Below are 21,543 nucleotides of genomic sequence, written 5' to 3' on the forward strand. Positions count from 1 at the left end.
CTGCCTTTGTGCTTAAGTCGATAACCAAACTAAGAACATACTCACCAGGAAAAAACATTTATCTGCTCTAAACATTAAAAAAGAAGCAAATGATTCAATCTGACACCTGGGAATGAATTTAAAACAACTATAAATTGGAATTGATAGGAAAGCATACCACATAATTAAAGCTCCATCAACTGTAAGATAAAAAATAAGGAGCATGCAAATAGATGTCTTTAAGGAAAAATGGAACATAAGACGGGTGACAGGAGCTACTTTGCTTTTGTCACCGTATGCATAACAATCTGTCTCCTTTCTGATGCCCCTCCTGCTGCTCCCCCTATATGGTAAACACCCTTGGAGGCGCTTAGTGAAAGTAATTTCAGTTTGTTTGACAAACTAAGATATTTGTGTTCAATAGACTACCCTTAGAAATGAATTAAGAAATGTGAATGAATAGCTCTTTCATACATTTAAAATATAGAAATGCAGTCTATTAACTTTGAAATAGACCAAATGAATCTCCCTAAATAGATTTATGAACATAAACATAATTCCAGAGAAAGCATTATCAAATTATATATGTTGGGTACTGAATAAATACTTCTTGAACAAATTAATTACTGAAGTTGCCATATAGTTAAAATAATTATGAATGTGTGTATTTTATGTGTGTATACAACATATGTATCTTTATAATATAGCTGTTTGAATTACTTAACAGAGAATTGAATCTATACCATTTTGATGAATGGGCTCAATCTTCATCATGACTTTTCTGGAAAGTATGAGACACCTTGACAATATTTTTATTAATGTTTCAGGGATAAATATATATATGTATGTTCATGTATGTACACAAACATTCACAACTCACCTACTATATGTGTGTGTGAGTGTGTGTGTGTCCCTTCCAACAAATTACTGTGGAATAAAATGTATATATACATATACATATATAAAATTTAGGCTTATTATAATATGAACCAATGGAACATGATTGCTTTCCTGTTTAAGTCTCAGAAGGTACTAAAAATTAACACAGATAATGGCTACTCTCCTCAAAAAGAAATACACTGCAATGGAGATAAACCCTGCACCAACCACAAAATAAAATGAAGTGATAAATAATTTTGGATCCTTGACCAGAACTATAATGACAAGTTTAAAGCAGACAGATTTTCAGAATCTAAGCATGTGCCTAAAAATACATGCAATCTCAAAAATGTCCAAGCTAAAAATAAAAAGTGGGAGAACAAATTCCCGGAGACAAGACTCAGTGAAATCTATGTGACAGTAAAATTAATGAAACAATAAAATGTTTTGTTCTTTTGTTCTTGCTTGTTCTGTTAAAAGAAGATCCATGATATGGAATCCTTTCACCAGAAACTGATAATCCCTAATACCAGGAACATTTTCTATTTAAGTTTTTAAAAATATTTTGCATCAAAGTATTAAGTTTATAGATTTTTTTTAAAAAAAGGAAAACAAGCTACCTCTTCCATTCCTCACCTGTAGCTCTAATCCTTACAGAAAACAACTTTAAACTTGTTTTTTTATTTTTTTATTTATTTATTTTTTAAAAGATTTTATTTATTTATTTGAGAGAGAGAGAATCAGAGAGAGAGCACACATGAGAGGGAAGAGGGTCAGAGGGAGAAGCAGACCCCCCGCTGAGCAGGGAGCCCGATGCGGGACTCGATCCCGGGACTCCAGGATCATGACCTGAGCCGAAGGCAGTCGCTTAACCAACTGAGCCACCCAGGCGCCCTAAACTTGTTTTTTTAGTTCATCTAGGTTAAGCTACAATTCCTTAAGCAATATCTTATTATTTGATGATATATTTTTATATATTACCTTTGACTTCCTTTTACCATTGATAAAAATGATGCTCAATAACATTTCAACTTATTCTCCCCAGATGTAATTATATCAGTGTTTTTTTTTTCTTCCCCATTTCTCTATCAGTTATCTTAGCAAATTTAAATAGGTGATTAAATTTCTTTTATATCCACCACTCTCAGTCTCTCTTTTTCTGTCCCAGCAGCATTTTCATAGAAGGACTAGATATATAGAGATTTTTTAATTGTCTAAAAAACCTAGCAATTTTCAAAATGAGCTTATCAAAAAAAGTATGCAAAAAATACCATATTATTAACTATGTAAAATTTTGATCTTTTGTGCCAAAATGTTTGCTGGAGCATGCCCTGGCTTTCAAGTGTCTCAGAGACAAACCCGGACATTTGATTTCCCCATGCAATAATTTTAACTATTGAATATTAGAGATCCTCTTTAGCCAAGTTGTGTTTTTCCAAGATATTATAGCTTTGTACTTTTTTTTTAAAGATTTTTTTTTAAGATTTTATTTATTTGAGAGAGAGAATGAGAGAGAGAGAGAGCACATGAGAGGGGGGAGGGGCAGAGGGAGAAGCAGACTCCCCGCTGAGCAGGGAGCCCGATACGGGACTCGACCCCGGGACTCCAGGATCATGACCTGAGCCGAAGGCAGTCGCTTAACCAACTGAGCCACCCAGGTGTCCCAGCTTTGTACTTTTAATGTATTGTGTGCACAGCTGCTCAGCATTTGTCAGTGAGCAGCCCTATAGCATTCAGCTTCTTTTTGCCAGCCTTCAAGGTTGCACACCTAGAGCCCTCAGTAGTCCCATTCCCATATGGGTGGCTAATCTCTATAGCTCAGGAAATCCTGCTATCCCAGACTTTCCCTCTTCACTTCTGTAATTTGGATACAAAGCTGTCTAGGTCTCATATATTCCCATATCTCTATTTAGCCCCTTATTTTCCTGGAATACATTCTTCATTAGGTTCTTTAAAAAGGCCCAAAGGGAGAGAAATTTGCTGAGTCTAAAACTGCCTTTATTTGGTTATCACACTTGATTAACATGCTGGCGAGGTCCAAAATAATTCTATCATTGAATTTTGATGACATTGCTCAATATTTTTCTAGCATTAGGGGTTACCTTGAAAGGTCCATTGACATTTTAATCCATGTCTTTTTTTTTTTTCAACCCCACAGTTAAATATTAGTTTTCAGTTGTGTGTACTACCTTCTATTTATCCTCTAGCTCACAAATTCCCTCCTTGGATGATTATATATCTTCAGTTTAGCCTATCCATTATTTTTTAACTTTAACTATTATATTGTAAATATCTATTTATTGTATTTGGCTCTATATCAAAAAAGCCCAGCCACTTTTTATATTCTCTGGTGAGATTTTTATTACCACTTTTACTTCTTAAGGCACACTGAATATATTTTAAAATTTTTTTTATGTGATGACTCCACATTAAATGTTTTGCTGATCTGATTTAGCTACAGGATTTTATTTGTTTCGTTTTTTTGCTTTTGGAATTTTTTATTATCGTTGCTTTTTCATGCTTTGCTTTTGTGTTCCTGTGATACTTATGTTTCTTTGTGTTGTTATATATAATTGTTACTGGATGTGCTAGGAACACTACCAACACTTTTAAGTGATGCTTGACTTGACAATTATTTGTGGTGTAAATGGGTTTGCTTGTTTGCTTTAACTTTTCACATAGTGTATAATAATTACAAGAGAATATATGTAGTACCACTTTAAATCATCATGAAGACTTTAAAAATAGATTGCATTAAATGTATGCTCCTCAAATTTAATGTTATTTGATATATATATTTATGTATATATGGAGAGATTATAAATGTACATATAGCACTTATGTATCACTAAAAACACATTCTTGCTTTCTTATTGTTTATGGCTTGTGAAAATAATATCATACTGTATATAATTATCTGATATATGCCTACTTCCACTTATTATTATGTATCTAACATTCATCCATATTTTTCCCACATAACTATAGCTCACAGTTTTCACTTTTGAATTATGTAGGAATGTGTGTTATGTAAAAAGTTATTTACCTATTTTCATGCTGTCTGCCATTTGGGTTCTCTCTCTCTCTTTTTTTTTTCATTTTATAAATAGTAATTCATATGGCATTTCTGCAACTATTCTCATACACATTTCTGGATTTTGTTTATGCTACTAGTTAACTTCACATTATATAATCCCATATTGTTTCTTGTTATGGGTTGAATTGCATCCCCTAAAAAATATTTTTTCTCTTTTTTTAAGATTTGTTTATTTATTTTAGAATGAGAAAGAGAGAGAGACCTCGAGTGAGGGAGGGACCGAGGAAGAGGGAGAGAGAGAGACTCTCAAGCAGACCCTCTGCAGAGTCTGGAGCCTAACACAGGACACAGGGCAGGATCTCAGGACCCTGCAATCATGACCTGAGTTGAAACCAGGAGTCAGACGCTCCACCAACTATGCCACCCAGCTGCCCCTAAAAAGCATATTTTTAACTATTAAACCTCAGTACATCAAAATGTGCCCTTATATAAAAATAGGGTCTTTATAGAGGTAATCAATTTAAAAGGAGGTCTTTAGGGTTAGGGCTTTAATCCAATATGACTGGTGTCCTTATAAAAAGGGGCAATTTGGACATAGAGACATTTACACAGGGGAGACACAGGAAGAAGACAGCCATGTAACGGACCTGATGTGCTTACAAGCCAACCAACACCAAGGATTGTTGGCAAACACCAGACGCTAGAAGAGGGAAAGAAGGATTCTTCCCTATAGCCATGACGAAAAGTGTGGCCCTGCCAGATACCTAGAGCTCAGACTTCTAGGCTTTAGAACTGTAAGACAAATTCCTATTGCTTTAAGCCACCCAGTTTTTTGTACTTTGTTAAAGCAACCCTAGCTAATTAATACATTTCCCAAAGTCATTGTGCCAAATTTAACACCCATCAGCTCCGCATAATAGTTCCCATTATACCACATACTTTTAATACTTAGTTTTGTCAGCTTTAATTTTTGTCAGTTTAGTAGGTATAAAATGGTATCACATCATGGCCTTAATTTGCATTTGCTTGATTAAAATCCAGTATATTTTTGGTTGACTTTCTTGTTTCCTCTACTATAAACTGTTCATTGTTCATATCCTTGACTAGTTTTTCCAGTGGCTTATCTGCCTTTTCTTATGGATCTTTAGAGATACTATGTTTGTCGATATGAAATTATTCTCTTTATTTGTAACATGTTTCACTTTCTCTATATTGTCTTTTATTTATAGAAGTTGTTAATTGGAGCATAGATTGATTTATCAACCTTTTTTTTTATGCTTTGTTAATCATTTGTCTTATTTTAGATTTCTTTCCCTTACTAAAGATTGCTAAATTATTGGCTTGCATTTACTTGTAAATTAAAGTTCTAGAAACAGTTTGTGTGTGTGTGTGTGTGTGTGTGTGTGTGTGTGTGTGTGTGTGAGCTGAGAATTGTTGTAGATAAACAAAAAGATATTGGCTCAAAATTTTTAACTAAAGTTTTGCATATAAGAAGGAAATTAAAGAGCAACCTTTGCAGGATAAAGTTGGAAATTAACACATCTCTGTGTCATCACACTCCCATGTAGGTTAAAGCTGTCTTTAGCAATAAAATAATTTGATTAATATACAGATATGACTTAATATTTTGTAGTTCAAGAATTATTCTGAAACATAAAGGAAAAGGAGGAAACTTACAATATTAATTCAAAGAAGTAATCTTATCATAATCAAGGCATAGAAACCTGCAAACTTCTGGAAGGGCTGAATTAATTTTTATTAGTAAATTTCAAAAGCTTATTTGTAAAGATTGTTGATAAAATATTCCATTAAAATATTAAAGGACTATTTGCTAAGAACATGTATATTCATATAAGTACATATGAATATATATATCTATATGTATGTGTGTGTATCCGTGTGTGTGTGTGTGTGTGTGTGTGTGTGCACGTGTCTGTATCTCAACAGGCATTTGAGGCATTTTTTTTTAAAGATTTTATGTATTTATCTGAGAGAGAGGAATGAGAGATAGAGAGCACGAGAGGGAAGAGGGTCAGAGGGAGAAGCAGACTCCCTGCTGAGCAGGGAGCCCGATGCGGGACTCGATCCTGGGACTCCAGGATCATGACCTGAGCTGAAGGCAGTCGCTTAACCTACTGAGCCACCCAGGCGCCCAGAGGCATTTGATATGTTGTCCTATATCTTATGGCACCTAACTCCATCATTTTCCTTCCTTTGTGTCTTTATGAGCCAAGTATTTACAACTGTATTTTCATGGAGCTGTAATGTCTTTTGTCTTAACGTCTCCCTTTTGTAAAAAGCACTTTAAAAACAAAGGTGTGGCAAGTGGTAGTGAAGAAGGGTCCTCCCAGGTGGCATAATTTCAGTGGTTTTCTCATCCATACACAGACTCTCCCTGAAGTCACTGTAGACTGCCTGATGATCCTCTACCATTGTGTTGATGGAAGCCATAGTGTCAGCTCTCTCCCCTAATGGTGAAAGCTCTTAGGTCTGTAAAAACATTCTTTAGGTTCATTTGAACCCATAGTGTGAGTGTAAAATGTTGTGAGGGGTGGTTTGTGTCTAGACCATGTTTCCATGAAAAACACAAGTCCTACTTTATTGTGGAGACTAGTTGCTGTTGTATAATTAGTCTGTGGATGATTTGGAGGTTGATATATGTCCTCCTTTCTTCAAGAGGCCATAAAAATAATGATCAATGTTATGGAAATAGCAAATATCCTCAGGCCAAAAGCTGACTTCAGTTTTCTATTTACTTTTGTAGTTTCTCATTTTCCATCAATTTGGGGCTTGTACTTTTTTAAATACCTTTGAATGTATATTTCTAGCTCAATTTATGATCCACAGTTATTGTTTTTCAGTTGAACTGAGTTAGCTAGCTTGCATTGCCAGAAGCCTGATTTAATATTTTTTAATCAATGAATTACTATATTATTGTTGATTAAATTTTCAAAACAATGGACAGTAGTAACAAGTTGACTTTTGTGTTTTTCTATGATCCCATTAATCTGATATCTCAAGTTCTGTCTGAGGAAATACTGATCTTACTTTCCTTTCCATTCCTCCAATTTAGAATATCAAATCTCCAAGAAAATTTAGTTTATACTAAAGAAAACACTTGTGACCAGTGTTTGGGCATTAGGGTGGTGTTTCATGCTAGTGGAATAAAATTCTAGACCTTTTCAGAGACAGCGATTAAAATAAAAATGTACAGCTCGGGTGCCTGGGTGGCTCAGTTGGTTAAGCGACTGCTTTCGGCTCAGGTCATGATCCTGGAGTCCCGGGATCGAGTCCCACATCGGGCTCCCTGCTCAGCAGTGAGTCTGCTTCTCCCTCGGACCCTTCCCCCTCTCATGCTCTCTCTATCTCATTCTCTCTCTCAAATAAATAAATAAAATCTTTAAAAAAAATAAAAAAAATAAAAATGTACAGCTATTTTCTAAGTGTGAATTTATAAAATCAGTTTTAATATTATAGTAATATTATAATAACATTATGAAATAATTTTTTCTATTACAGTACAGGATTTTCCCTTATGCTGTGAAAACTTAAACATTAATATTATAAATCATAGCATCTAAATTCCTTTTGAAGGATTTGGGCGCCTGGGTGGCTCAGTTGGTGAAGCGACTGCCTTTGGCTCAGTTCATGGTCCCGGAGTCCTGGGATCGAGTCCCACATCGGGCTCCCGGCTCCGCGGGGAGCCTGCTTCTCCCTCTGACCCTCTCCCCTCTCATGCTGTTTCTCTCTCTCTCTCTCTCAAATAAATAAATAAAATCTTAAAAGAAATAAAAAAATAAATTCCTTTTGAAGGATACAGATATTTTATTTTCAAAACAAAAATCAATCAACAAGTTAAAAGACAATAAATTACTGTTATTTTTATGTTTATGTCAAAGATATCTTTAGATTTCTTATTTCAAATACAAATAGTTACCTTCCTTCTAGCTTTTTAACACATTTGCATATTATGACGCTAGACTTATTCCATTTATTATAAGTTTTGAATACTACATTATATTTACATTATATTCAAAATTACGGTTCTATCTCTATTAAAAGGAATTAGGACTTTGAGATATAACCGACTTTAGGGCTTGGTCACAGAAAATATAAGATGAACCTGTAACATTTTGTGATGCCAGATATTAAGGAAGTGCTAAAAAAAAAAAAAAGTAATGGGGCACCTGGCTGGCTGAGTTGGTAGAGCATTTGACTCTTGATCTTGGGGTTGTGAGTTCAAGCCCCATGTTGGGTGTAGAAATTAATTTAAAAAAAAGTGATGGAGGCATGTTGAAAAGGCATCGTAAACAACCTAAAAGATCACCCACTGACGAAACCTGTAAGAAATTGCATAGAACGATATATAGGACATAGTATAAAAGAAAATGTCCTTGAGTCCATACTGATAAAAATATATACTAATATAAATAAACAAATGGGGAGAAAGAGCAGCTTTTCCTTTCAGGAGAATTCCAAGAAGTAAATGTGAAAAGAAACAACAAAATAGAAAATCATCATTAGAAAACCACAGTATTAATTATTAAGATAACTGATCAGTACTAAAATTCATGGGCAGATTTTTGAAGAGAAACAGAATATTTGCATAATCTTAAAGTATATCTCCCAAGATATGCATTAATTATTTTAAAAAATTACTTATTAATAAGGGAGGAAACTGACAGAAATACCTTCTTAACCAAGTGATCAAGACATCATATGCTCTCTGGTATATGATACACTGAGACCAGATCACTTCTGTATACTGTTGACAAAAATACAAAACCTCCATCTAATCATGAGAAAATATAAAACAGACCCACACTGAAAGACATTTTACAGAGTAACTGACTAGTATTCCTTAAAAGAAGACAAGGAAAGACTGAAAAATTCTCACAGATTGGAGGGAGTAAAGAACATGACAACCAATTGCAAAGCAGGATCTCTGAAAAGGCTTCCTTCCTTCTTTCCTTCCTTCCTTCCTTCCTTCCTTCCTTCCTTCCTTCCTTCCTTCCTTCCTTCCTTCCTTCCTTCCTCCTTTATTTTTTGAGGGGGTTGGGAGGGGTAGAGAGAGAGAGGGAGAGAAAGAATCTCAAGCAGACTCCACACTGAGCACAGAGCCAAATGGGATCGACCTCCTGACCCTGAGATCACGACCTGAGCCTAAATCAAGAGTCAGACGCTCAACAACTGAGCCACCGAGGTGCCCCTCTCTGAAAAAGCTTTGGAAAAGCTGGTGAAATCCAAATTGGAATTAGTTAATAGTAAAGTGATTAAAATACCATTTCCCAAAACTAAACTTAATGTAAATGATGGTGAATCAAAAATTAAAAATGAACTTACTAAATGTTATACAGTTAGGTGTGGTGGATCTTGAATTTTAGTCCACTCTATATAATCACTGGACTCTTGTCTGGTTTTGGTATCAGGGTTTTACCGATCTCATAATGAGCTGGGAAAGAGTCCTCATTTTTCTTTTCTCCAGAAGACTTTACATAAGAAGAGAAAATAAGGAATTTTCTGCTTCATGAATGTTCCTTAAAAATATTTGAGCTGCTAAGGGCACCTGGGTGACTCAGTCAGTTAATCGTCTGGCTTTGCCTCAGGTCATGATCCCAGGGTCCTGGGATCTAGTCCTGCATCGGGCTCCATGCTCAGTGGGGAGTCCGCTTCTCCCTCTGCCCCTGCCACTCTCTTTCTCTCTCTCAAAAATAAATAAAATCTTTAAAAAATATTTGAGCTGCTAGTATTTAAGAGGGTAGATCATTTTAAATCATCTATCATATATTAAATGATATTTAATCATGTATTAAATCATATTTTAAATCATACTTTATTTCCTTTTTAGTAGCTTTGGTATATTTTTAATTATCTTTAGACACTTACCAGTCTAGCTAACTAGTTAATTTTATTGACATATAAGTGTTCATAATACTCTCTAATCTTTTAAATCACTACATTTTCTGTAGTTGCATTTCTTTAAAATAATTCCTAATACTTTTTGCCCCTTCTCCCCTTTTCATGAACCATTTTGTCATGTATATTTATTTTGTGAGTGCTTTAAAAAAACTTACTTTTGGCATTTTTATTCTCTTGTTTGTATATTTGTTTTCCACTTGATTACTTTCTGTTTTTATCTTAATTATTTCCTTCTTTTTCTTTGATGGATATTATGTCTTTCTTTCCTAAGTTCTTATGTTTAATGCTTAACTTATTATTTTCAGCTTGTCTTTTCTTTGTATAAAAACACATAAAGTTGTAAATTGCCTTCTCTAAGTAGAATTATTTTCTCTGCCCCATGTTTTAATTTCTTTTCACGTATTTTTCAATTATTTAGGTCTCTATATTTGTATCTTATTTGAACCATCAGTTACATAGGAATTACTTCTAATTTTCTTTTAACTTTTCAAGAATATGAGTATTTTGGTGTGATCTTTTTCATACTAACCTCTGCCTTAATTGTAGCATGGTCAGAGAATTTAGTTGATATTGATTTGTTAAAATTTATTCAAACATGTCTAATAATTTAATTCTTGATCAAATGGTTCATGGGGTTCAATGGTTCATGCCCGCTTCAAAAAAAATTTGTATTCTCTAGATGGTTTGTGCAGGTCTCATATATATATCAATCAAATCTTTCATATTATTATTATTTATTTTGCTAAATATTCCATATTCTTGGTCTAGTTAAATAATCATTAATTTTAAAAAAAGCATTATTAGGGCTATATTTCACATATACTCTAGATCTGAGAATAGATAATCGTGGTATTGAAGATTTTAACAGAAAGCAACTTTTATAGATGTTATAATGTAAATAATGAAATTTAAAAAAAAACTATCCTAATATCACTAATAAGTGCTTTCAGTAGAGCAGTGATATTATTTTTGTATTTTAGAAAAGCTATTTCTGATACAGTATAATAAATCAATTTATCAAGGTACTGCTTCTGTAAAATTTAATTTTTTAAAGAATCTTCTTGCAGTAAATAGGTTGAGTTGGTGATGTTCTGTGATAGAAGTATAATGAAACAGATATTTTCAAAAGGAAGAGTCAGAGGTTGCCAGGCAAAGAGTTGTGTGGAAAATCAAACTAATAAAAGCATACTGGAAAAACCTAAACCAAAAAAAAAAACAAAAAACAACAGGGTTGTAGAGAGTATTAATTAAGAGAAAGGATGACAAGACAGAGAAGCCAATTTATGGAGAAGCAGCTTATGTATGTTTTATCTTAAGTATAATGGGACTTTAAGTTTGAAGTTTGAAGCTCTGGATAATTATCCATAAGAGCATTGTTTTCAAAAGGATACATGGCTGCCGTGTATAATGAGAGTATCTGAGATTTGATTGGATTTAGTTAAGTATAGTTGCTGGTAGACAAGTTAGAAAATTTCTCATTTATCCAATACACAAATCAGTATATGGTGGCTACTACATTCAAAGAAACAGAATGAGAAAACAATGGCAGAAAAATACAAAGTCCCTGTTTCGCATTACATCTTCATGGTACATATGAATAAATAAGTAAATAATATAATGAGTAGCTATTGCAAGTAATATGAAGAATGGCTGGGAGTGTTATTTTCAATAAGGTTATTTTCAGTAAGGTTATTGATGAAAGCTTCTGAGGAGGTCACAACTGAGCAGTCATCTGGAGAAAGTGAGAGCCATCTGAATATTCAGGGAGAGGGATTTCTAGAAGAAACAGCAAAGGTAGAGAGCCAACAGGACAGTAGCCAAGGAATGAGTCCAGAGTTGCTTTTAATAGTGTGTTACCAAAAATAGATGGAGAGGAAAATGTAAAAACAAACAAAAAAAAGAACAGGCTCGTGATTAACTGGGGTGTAGTGGAAGCCGAGTCTTACTGATGTCTCCTAGGCAATGACTTTCCAAACTGAGCAGATAGAGGTGCCTGTGTTAGGTTGTTAGGGCTGCCATAATTGGGTGGCTTAAACAACAGAAATTTGTTTTCTCACAGTTTTGGAAGCTAAAAGTCTAAGATTGAGGTTCAAGATCAGCAGGGTTGGTGTCTTCTGAGGCCTCTGCTTGGCTTCTAGATGGCTGTCTTCTCCCTGTGTCTTCACATGGTCTCCGCTCTCTGCCTGTGTCCAGATCTCCTTTTCCTGTAAGGACACCAGCCATATTGGATTAGAGCCCACCCTAATGATCCCGTTTTACCTTAATTACTTCAATTACCTCTTTAAAGACCCTGTCTCCTAATGCAGTCACATTCTGTGGTACTGAATGGGGGTCGGGCATCAATATATGAAATTTGAGGAGCACAGTCCCCAAACGCTTACTGTAACACTGTAGCTGTGCCATTTTCTCAGATTTGGTAAATTGCATTGTGATTACAAGAGAATAATGCGGGGAGAATCTTATGTGAGGGGAAATGACGTGTGAGAAACAGAGAGAGAGATTTAGGAAATTGAATTTTGACAAGAACACTTTGAAAAGTCCAGTTTGGTGCAAATCTTTCATAGAAGTGACTAAAGGAAAATACACTGGGAAAGATATACTCAGGCAAGAGCATGACTAGCTAAGAGGTCTGGGCTTTACTGTGTATATTAAGGAGAATTACTTAGGGTTTATGAGCATGAATCAGAAGTGTGCTTCAGGTCGATTAATCTGTCAGTAATACGTAGTTTATGATCAGGGGCTAGAACATAAATCTCATTAGCAGTAGAGATTGTTCCCCCTGAAAGCTCATCTAGGTGCATTAGGAGCTTAGCTAAATTCTTGTTTTGCTGTGGAATAGAGAGGAATTTGTCAGAATTGAGTGTTTTCACAGTGATTTCACTATAAAGGGCCTCTTTGTATTTCTCCTACAGACTATACTTTGTTTCTCCTGTCACAAATAGAAAGAGGATTCCTCCCCAGTACAGCTGATTTCAGGGAATTTCGTAATGTTCTGTCCTTTAGCTCAAATAACATAAGAGTAATTAATAACTAAATACAACAAAGGGAAAATGATTAAATATAAATATTCACTGTATATTCTGGGGTTTGTTGTGATTGTATAAGCAAACACAGGTACCTCTCTGCACTCAAAGCTGATCTCTAGTTATTTGTGCAAATGCAATAAAAGACAATGTGCTCATTTTCAAACCAGAATTCTTAACACTCTTAGAGATTGGTACTCAGTATTTGTAATATGCACAGACCCAAGCCTCCCAAATGCCACTTTTTCCATTCTTAGACCTTAATTTCGTGTTATCCATACCATGTGTATTCAACTCTTTAATCAGTCAACATCGATGTAGAGCTTAAGATTGATAATGTTTTCTCATACACAATTTACCTTTGAATATTCCATTGAGAAACCTCTCTCTCTCTCTCTCTCTCTTCTCTCCCCCTCTTCTATATATTTTGCAGACACCATCCACCTTCGAGTTCTTGAGTCTTCCCCAATTGGCACAGCCATTGGGAGCGTAAAAGCAACTGACGCTGACACTGGGAAAAATGCAGAAGTAGAATACCGAATTATTGACGGTGATGGGACTGATATGTTTGACATCATAACTGAGAAGGACACACAGGAAGGCATCATAACTGTGAAAAAGGTTTACAGCATCAGTTTAAATAAGCACCTGCCCATTTAGCAAATAGAGATTTCATTATGTGCTATCCCCTCAGGCATTATCCATTAGGAGATGTCACTATCAGTCCAAATGTGATTTATATTGTGCACAAGTATGAGAAACGCAAAGCCAAAGTTCTCCTTGGACATTTTGACCAAGTGCTTTTGTTGATTGAAACATGAAACCTGAGTTCTTACAAAATTTAAAAGGCAAATTAATAGATGTGTGACTCCATTTCTGAGTCTTGTGAATAAAAGCCCCTCCATAATAACATTGTTTTTTTTAAGAAAAAGCAGTTAATAGCTAATAATGGCAATATATCATCCCAGTTGGAGGCATAAAAAGTAGCATGCCATCTATCCAGATGTATGAAGAAATAATTAGAGCTGCTAATATAAAGAAACAACATATTTTGAAAGATAATTTAATTGTTCACATTTTCCTTTCTGCTACATAAATTAAACTTTTCTGCTAATATATGCTCAGTGTTACAGTTTAAAGGTAACTAGTTTTTTTTTTTTTTTATTGTAGAGTCAGTACCACCAGTATAAGAAAAAATTAAGGTCCCGTAAAAGTTAAGGTCCCATAAAAGTTAGAGCATATTGAAATGTGCTAAAAACTCTATTGCATGAAGTAACCACTGAAACACTGAGTAATCACAAAACTTTCCAGAGATTCAGTTGCCAAGGCCAAGGTATGCAACCAAATGTTTTTATTTTTTTATTTTTATTTTTTTAAAGATTTTATTTATTTATTTGAGAGAGAGAATGAGATAGAGAGAGAGCATGAGAGAGGAGAGGGTCAGAGGGAGAAGCAGACTCCCCGCTGAGCAGGGAGCCTGATGTGGGACTCGATCCCAGGACTCCAGGATCATGACCTGAGCCGAAGGCAGTCGCCTAACCAACTGAGCCACCCAGGCGCCCCTACCAAATGTTTTTAAATGGACAGTGACCAGCAAAGGAGGAAGCAGCTTCTTTGTTGTTTTTCATGCCTGGAAAGTAATAGTAATGCAAGTAGAATCTACTGCTTATTAGATAAAAAAAAAAAAAAAAGGAAGGTTGAAGGAATCTGAATCAACAATGTCTTTTTTCTGTTAACAAAGCATACCTTTTAGAAGAGTGAGGGGAGGAGCTTGATTTCGTACTTGTGACAGTTACACTACATCAATATTTAAGTTCCATTTTTTTGTTTCATAATGTAACTTAATTACCAAGTTGCTATCAAAGTTTTTGTCTGTTCTCTTTACTCAAGGCTTTCCTTATCTTCAATGTTTCCTACAACTGTTGAAAGTTTTATATTACTCTTCAAAATTTTATAGTTTATGTAGTACCTTGCCATTAAACTGAACGGAAATAATCACAACATAAATGTAAAAAGATAACTGAATTTTTTGCTTACAAACATTAAGCAGCAGCCAATACCTCAGCCCACACACATGCACACGTAAACACACACAGTCTCCCAGCTCATTTTTTATAATGAGTCACACATTATGAGATAGGTTTTAATATCCTTTCCAATTTGTCCAAGATTCAAAATCTAATTTTCCTATGTTCTGAAGTATTATGCATTGAATACATAAAATGAAAATTGAACCCTATCCGAAATGTAAAGGTCGTATTACAATTTTTTATTACTTTTAATTATTTACACTGAACAACCTGACAGAACTCAACCAGGCTTTAAAAATCACACTGTGACTTGAAAAGAACATAATCCAATTTCCCTCACTCTAATTTGATGATTTATTTATTTATACAGCCACTTGACTATGAGAGCCGAAGACTTTACACTCTGAAGGTTGAAGCAGAAAATACCCATGTGGATCCACGTTTTTATTACCTGGGACCATTTAAAGATACAACAATTGTAAAAATCTCTGTAGAAGATGTGGATGAACCTCCTATTTTTAGCAGATCCTCCTACCTGTTTGAAGTTCATGAAGATATTGAAGTGGGGACGATCATTGGTACTGTGATGGCAAGGGACCCAGATTCTACTTCTAGCCCCATCAGGTAAGTATGCCTATGTTTCAGATGAAAGAATGGGAATTAAAATAAATATAGAGATCATGAAAATCTAATTATAGCATTTAATACATTAAAATATATGAGTCTTTACATGAGTTGTACATAAATTTGAAGAGCACAGGTGTTTAAAGTAAATTGTCTCTGAATGTTTTGGGGCAAGGCATGCACAGCTTCATCATTTGGTCCAGTTTAAATCATGCCTTTTAGCCTAAAACCTAGCTTGTATCATCTGTCTCTTTCTTTAAGGTATTTGTTGTTCTGACCTGGGTACAGATAAAGGACACTGTGTCAGCTGTGCATTTACAGTGTAACCAAATCATGTTATTTGTGCTTTCAGTTATTAAAGGATATGTTAAGTTGAAAGTTGTAACAGTTAAAAGAATATAATTACAACAATATTACAATGCAGTTATATTACATTTTAGAAACTCCCCTATACTCCTACCATCAAAGAAGGGAAGGTTTTGTTTGTTGTTTTTGTTTTGGTTGTATCAAAAAATATTTTAAAAAATATTAAAGCATTCCAGAAAGATCATAGTAATTTCATTTTTTTTTTTTTTTTGCTTTGCTTTCTTATGGCAGCCTAAAAATATATGGGATGTAATAAACATACAAATGAGAAAGACTCAAAAGTTTTTATTGACATTTGGTCTATTATTTTAAAGAAATACAGATATCTATATATAATATTGACCATCAAAATGACTGTTCATTTTAAACTGTTAGTGCATGATGTGTTTTGGATTTCATTCATTTCCCTATTCTCAACAGGTTAATTTTGTCTCCCCCTTGTTCCACATGGACCAGTCAAGTAAGGGTTTAAATGATGGTTAACAATTTCCAAGCACACTCTTCTCTGATTCCTAAGAATAGAGCAGCAGAATGTAGAGAATCTCTAATTTTGTATGCCATGTGACTCTAACTCACATTAAGGTTAAAAGTGCTATAGGTTCTGCCACATCTTCAAGTGAAGTCATATTTCATATATATTAAAATTAGCATTTGATTTATGTAATTTTATCTAAATATTTTCTTTTTTATTTTGTTTTTATGTTTCTTTTAGTTCCAGTGTAGTTAACATACAGTGTTTTATGTTTCTGATGTACAATATAGTGTATTCAACAGTTCCATATATTACTCAGTGCTCATCAAGATAAGTGTACTCTCAATCTCAATCACCTGTTTCACTCATTCCCCACGCACCTCCCCTCTGGTAACCATCTGTTATTCTCTATAGTTTAGAGTCTGTTTTTGGTTTGTCTCTCTCTCTTTCTTTTTGTCCATTTGTTTTGTCTCTTAAATTCCACATATGAGTGAAATCATATGGTATTTATCTTTCTCTGATTGACTTACTTCGCTTAGCTTTATACTCCCTAGGTTCATCCATGTTTCAAATTGCCTAAATATTTTCTTATATTCACATAGAGCATCACAGGTTACATATATGGTAATCATGTACAGCTCCCAGCTGCCAGCACGACTTCCCCATAATTGCCTTTTCCCAAGTCCGTTTGTCTTCATTGAAATTGCTGTATTGCTCAGATATTTTTTTTCCTTTGAAGCTTTTATATAACCAATATACATGTTTAATTTTACCCATTAGATACTTTCCAAGCATTTTCCTGGTATAGCTCCTAAGTAACTGTAACAGGCTGTGTGCTGTGTTCCTTGTTTTAAAGTGGCCTTTTTAAAATTAAATATAATATTTTTAAAAAAAGAGTTCAACTTAAATCCAGTGGTGTTATAAAGTGGCTATATAAAGAAATTCTCCTCGCAAAGAAATAGATTTTGCATCCTCTTATAGACTGATGGTTATTATATGGCAAAATATATCTGGATTTTGAAACAAAAAGGAAATATTTAATCAGAATGCAAGTCTAAGGAAAGAATCCATTTATCTTTACTATATGGTAACAGAATTAATGCTTATTAATGACAAAGTCTATGCCATAAAGTTTGTCATATAATTGAATTTATGCTAACTGATGTATAAAATGCAATTGAATATTTTTGGATGTTAATAATGATAGAACTATAGGTTATATATATATATATATATAAAATCAGGGATAAAATAGCTTTACTAATGCAATGCATTTATGGGATAGATAATATAATACTGGGCATATTATAAATTGTTTAAGTCATATTATGTATGTTAATGCAATAATCAAAGGGATTTACTTTGTTCTGGAAATGATCTTAAAAAGGAAAATGAAAATTAGCAGACATAATTTGCCAATAGAGAATTGGAAAATATAATTATATCATGTTTGAAAAAGAACCAGGATCTCTCTGTATCTTTAAGATAATTTTGCATAACCCTCTAAATTTTGACATTAGTTTTTAAACTAAATTATAAGAAATAAGACAAAACACACATAAAATGATTTAACAAGGACAATAATGTTTATATTGATTTACATGTTGCAACTTCACATCATATTTCTATAGAAATAAGAAACCTTATTTGCCAAAATACCAAAGAATTCGGTTGTGCTTTGTTTCATTTAATAAATATTTGTGGATCACCATATCAGATATAAACATATTTCTCAAGAAGTTCTCAGTCTGTTAGGGAAGAAGATTCAGTATGAGAAATAATATTCATTGAGTGCTTACTATACTTCAAGAATGATGCTTGGTTTTTTTCATGTTTGATTTTCTGTTTGAAATGTAACTCATATTTTGATGTTGAATTCCTAACACAATGTGGTAAATGATACATTTAGATACTACATTTAGAGATGAGCAGTAAAAGATACTTTGGGATGGGAGGAGACAAATAAACTTCTACTTTAGGTAATCATGAAACACTCAAAGGAGGAGGTAAATTTATGTTGAGTCTTTCAGTAGTAAAATAATTTTGTCAACTTGAGAATTTGTGAATTATTCCAGATACAGAGATTCAGTGTTTTGCAAACTTATGTGTGAATGATAAGACATGCTGTTTGAATGCAAAACTGAATTCATATTGTATTAATAGAGAGGGCTAGAGCTTATTAAGGAGATTTGTTAAATACCGGTCTGTTCCAGTTAGAACTGATTTAAAATAAAAACCTAAAATAAGCAGTCCTCCAAAGTAAAATCACATTAGCTGTATTGATGGCTTAAGTTGTTCTTCTAATGCAATTTATTCAAAACCCAGAATAGGGACTGTAAGTTTCAATTGATTTTTGGAAATATCGTACAGGTTTGGAATATTAAAAGAGAAGAGTTTTATGGCACTTTAAAAATTATTTTGTATTATTACTCACAAACCACAATTTAAAAATAGTATTTCATAAAGTTTTCCTAAAAATAAGTGACAGTTGTGGCTTAGGAAAAGATATGCCATTACTGAATGTTACTCCTGGACTTGTCATCTTTGTTTTGCTTTGTTTATTTTTTTAATATGGAGCATTAAATATAACTTGAGGATTATGCTTGCTAACTCAAGGACTATAAAGCACTTGTAAGCCACTAGGATTGTGAAGTGGCAGGGACTGATGAGGGATATAACTATCTTAAACCTTGCCTGACAATCTCCCAAATAATGGGATTTATCCCAACTATAACAACCTGATTGATAAACGTGGTGTTAGGCTTTAGAATGACACTCAACACAATGTCTTTAATCAATTTGCAGCATAGTTGGTTTCTTATACATAAGCTAAGACTTCATTTTTTAATTTTTTATTTGTTTTCTGAGACTTGGTAAAAATGTGTGAAAACTCCTACCCCAAATTTTCTGTTTTTAAAACATCTTTAGTTAAAATGTATACATTTTTTTAATGATACATATGGTTAAAAACTGAAGCTACATGGGTATCATACCATGAAGTTACTAAACATCATCATAAATTGATAACCTACTAATCTGTTGAAACTAATGTTGGCTCCAATTTCATCACTATGAAAAAGACTTTGCTTCTGGGAATGCTTTTTTGCATTTGATCCTTACAGTGATTCCTTAACAGAATTTTCAACTCCTAGGTAAGGTCAGTTGGTAATCTAACCATCTGTACTGCCAACTACTTTGTGGAACAAAAAAATACTTCCCAGTCAGTTGAATATGGCAATAGATAGTGATTTAATAAAACAAATATTCAGAAGGCCATCATTTTGAATGCTGAACAAAGTACCAGCTCATGCCTTGGGAAGAGGAGGAAGGTAGAGATGGCGGGTGTGTGTGTGTGGGGGGGAGGAGTTCCTGATGTGTGCGTGCATGTGTTCATGGTAAATCAATGAAACAGTTTTCATTCTACATCAGTAATATGTACTCTTATGAAATTATTACATGTTACTGTGTGTGTGTGTTTCCATTACACCATTTTCTCCTACAAACCAATAATACTTCCGTGTATTTTTCTTTGCTTTCTATGTTCAGATTTTCCTTGGATCGCCACACTGACCTTGACAGGATTTTTAACATACATTCTGGAAACGGATCCCTTTATACATCAAAGCCACTTGACCGTGAACTATCTCAATGGCACAATCTTACTGTTATAGCTGCTGAAATCAGTAAGATGAATTTTATGTATATAATATTTAACATATATTAGGTTTTATTTCATATTAAAAATAATTTCTTCTCATTATACGCATGAATTATAATTTTAATCTGCTTTTAAAAGTCTTCAAACTAATACTACAATATATATTAACTAACTTGAATTTAAATAAAATCTTGAAAACAAAGAATAAAGCATTGATTTCAAGCAAAAAAAAAAAGGCTTCTCAACACCTATGATTCTTTTCAATAGTTTCTATATATACTGAGGGATAGTTATAGGTATCCCAAATCAACATTTAATATTGACTAATAAAAATTATTTAGAATTGGGCACTAAAGATATCCTCTTTTGGGGAAAAATAAATGCATTAGATTTATTACATGGGCACTATAAATTAAAATCTATGCTAAATGGTGGGTGCGTACCATTTAACAACAAACATGTATGTAGGTATTATTTCTTCCTTTTTACAGATGAGGAAACCAAGGTATTGTAATAATAGCTAACATTAAGCACACTATGCCAGGTATTATCCTAAGAATTTTATATTAATTTTCTCCTAGTAATATTTTTATTGACCTTATTTAACAGAGAAGGAACTAAGGCTCCAGAGGTTTTGGTAACTTGCCCGAAGTCATGATGCCAGAAGTAGTAAAACTGAGATTTAAAACTAGTCATTCGGTTTCTAGATCCAATACTTAATTCTACACCTAATTTACAAAATTTCATATAAGTAATAACAGGCAAAGCCAGTATTCAAAATCATATCTGTATCTAATTGCAAAGGTTCTTGCCCATTCACAGGACTTGTGACGTAATTTGTGGAGCCCGTTATAAAATAAAACGTCAGACCTCTTGTTAAAAAATGATTAAGACATTTAACATGGCAACGGTAGAGCCTTAAAATAAGCATGGGGCCCTTCTTAGAGTGAGGCCCGGTACAATTGCACATGCCAATGAAGCCCCTTTGTCCACTCATGCAAACGTGTTCATGGTCTGCAATTCCTGTACTGTGATTTACTGGAGTAAAGCAACTCTATTTTAAAAAGAAGCATTAATTAGGGACTGAATCTTGGTGAAAACTAAGCCTATAAATTCCAGACCTGAAATACGAAGCTGAATCCGCAAACACATATCAAGGTCAAGTTATCTGAAGCCACCATTTCAGGATTTGGAAGGCAGAGCAATGGGGCCAAATTGCCAAAAGTCTCAGAAGGATGGAATGAGGCTGGACAGATCATTAACAATGAATTCAAAGCTTCAGGATAAAATAGTAGACTTAGCTTTCTCCTTAAATCTGGCTCTGAAATACAGATTAACTCCACCATCCAAATGACCCAGTTTTTCCATAGTAAGTTATAAATGGCTGTGCCTTTTAAGGCCAACTGAAGATTTTTTTGAGTTTTTCTTTTAAGGAAAGCTTTTATTTCTATTATCTATCTCCACATCACCACAGTTAGATGTGCCTGACACGGTCCAATCTGATCATTCCAGAATCATGGTTGTTTGTGCTCTCTGCTTGATTCAAGATTCTAATT

The 21,543-nt window shown here is 33.9% G+C and overlaps 1 protein-coding gene across 3 annotated transcripts in view; it reads left to right on the plus strand.

The window, feature by feature from the left end:
• The window catches only part of LOC114204823 (cadherin-10), a 116,820-nt gene that overhangs the window by 78,194 nt on the left and 17,083 nt on the right, over nucleotides 1–21,543 (plus strand). For all 3 annotated transcript variants that reach the window (XM_028098026.2, XM_028098027.2, XM_088023718.1), the window contains 3 exons: nucleotides 13,271–13,458; nucleotides 15,238–15,491; nucleotides 19,876–20,012. In XM_028098026.2, the coding sequence (XP_027953827.1) occupies nucleotides 13,271–13,458; nucleotides 15,238–15,491; nucleotides 19,876–20,012 (579 nt within the window). The remainder of the gene's footprint in view (nucleotides 1–13,270; nucleotides 13,459–15,237; nucleotides 15,492–19,875; nucleotides 20,013–21,543) is intronic.

This window comes from Eumetopias jubatus, unplaced genomic scaffold, assembly GCF_037043125.1.
Source record: "Eumetopias jubatus isolate StellerSeaLion01/CBP00866 unplaced genomic scaffold, mEumJub1_p1.0 scaffold_5, whole genome shotgun sequence".
Classification (NCBI taxonomy): domain Eukaryota; kingdom Metazoa; phylum Chordata; class Mammalia; order Carnivora; family Otariidae; genus Eumetopias; species Eumetopias jubatus.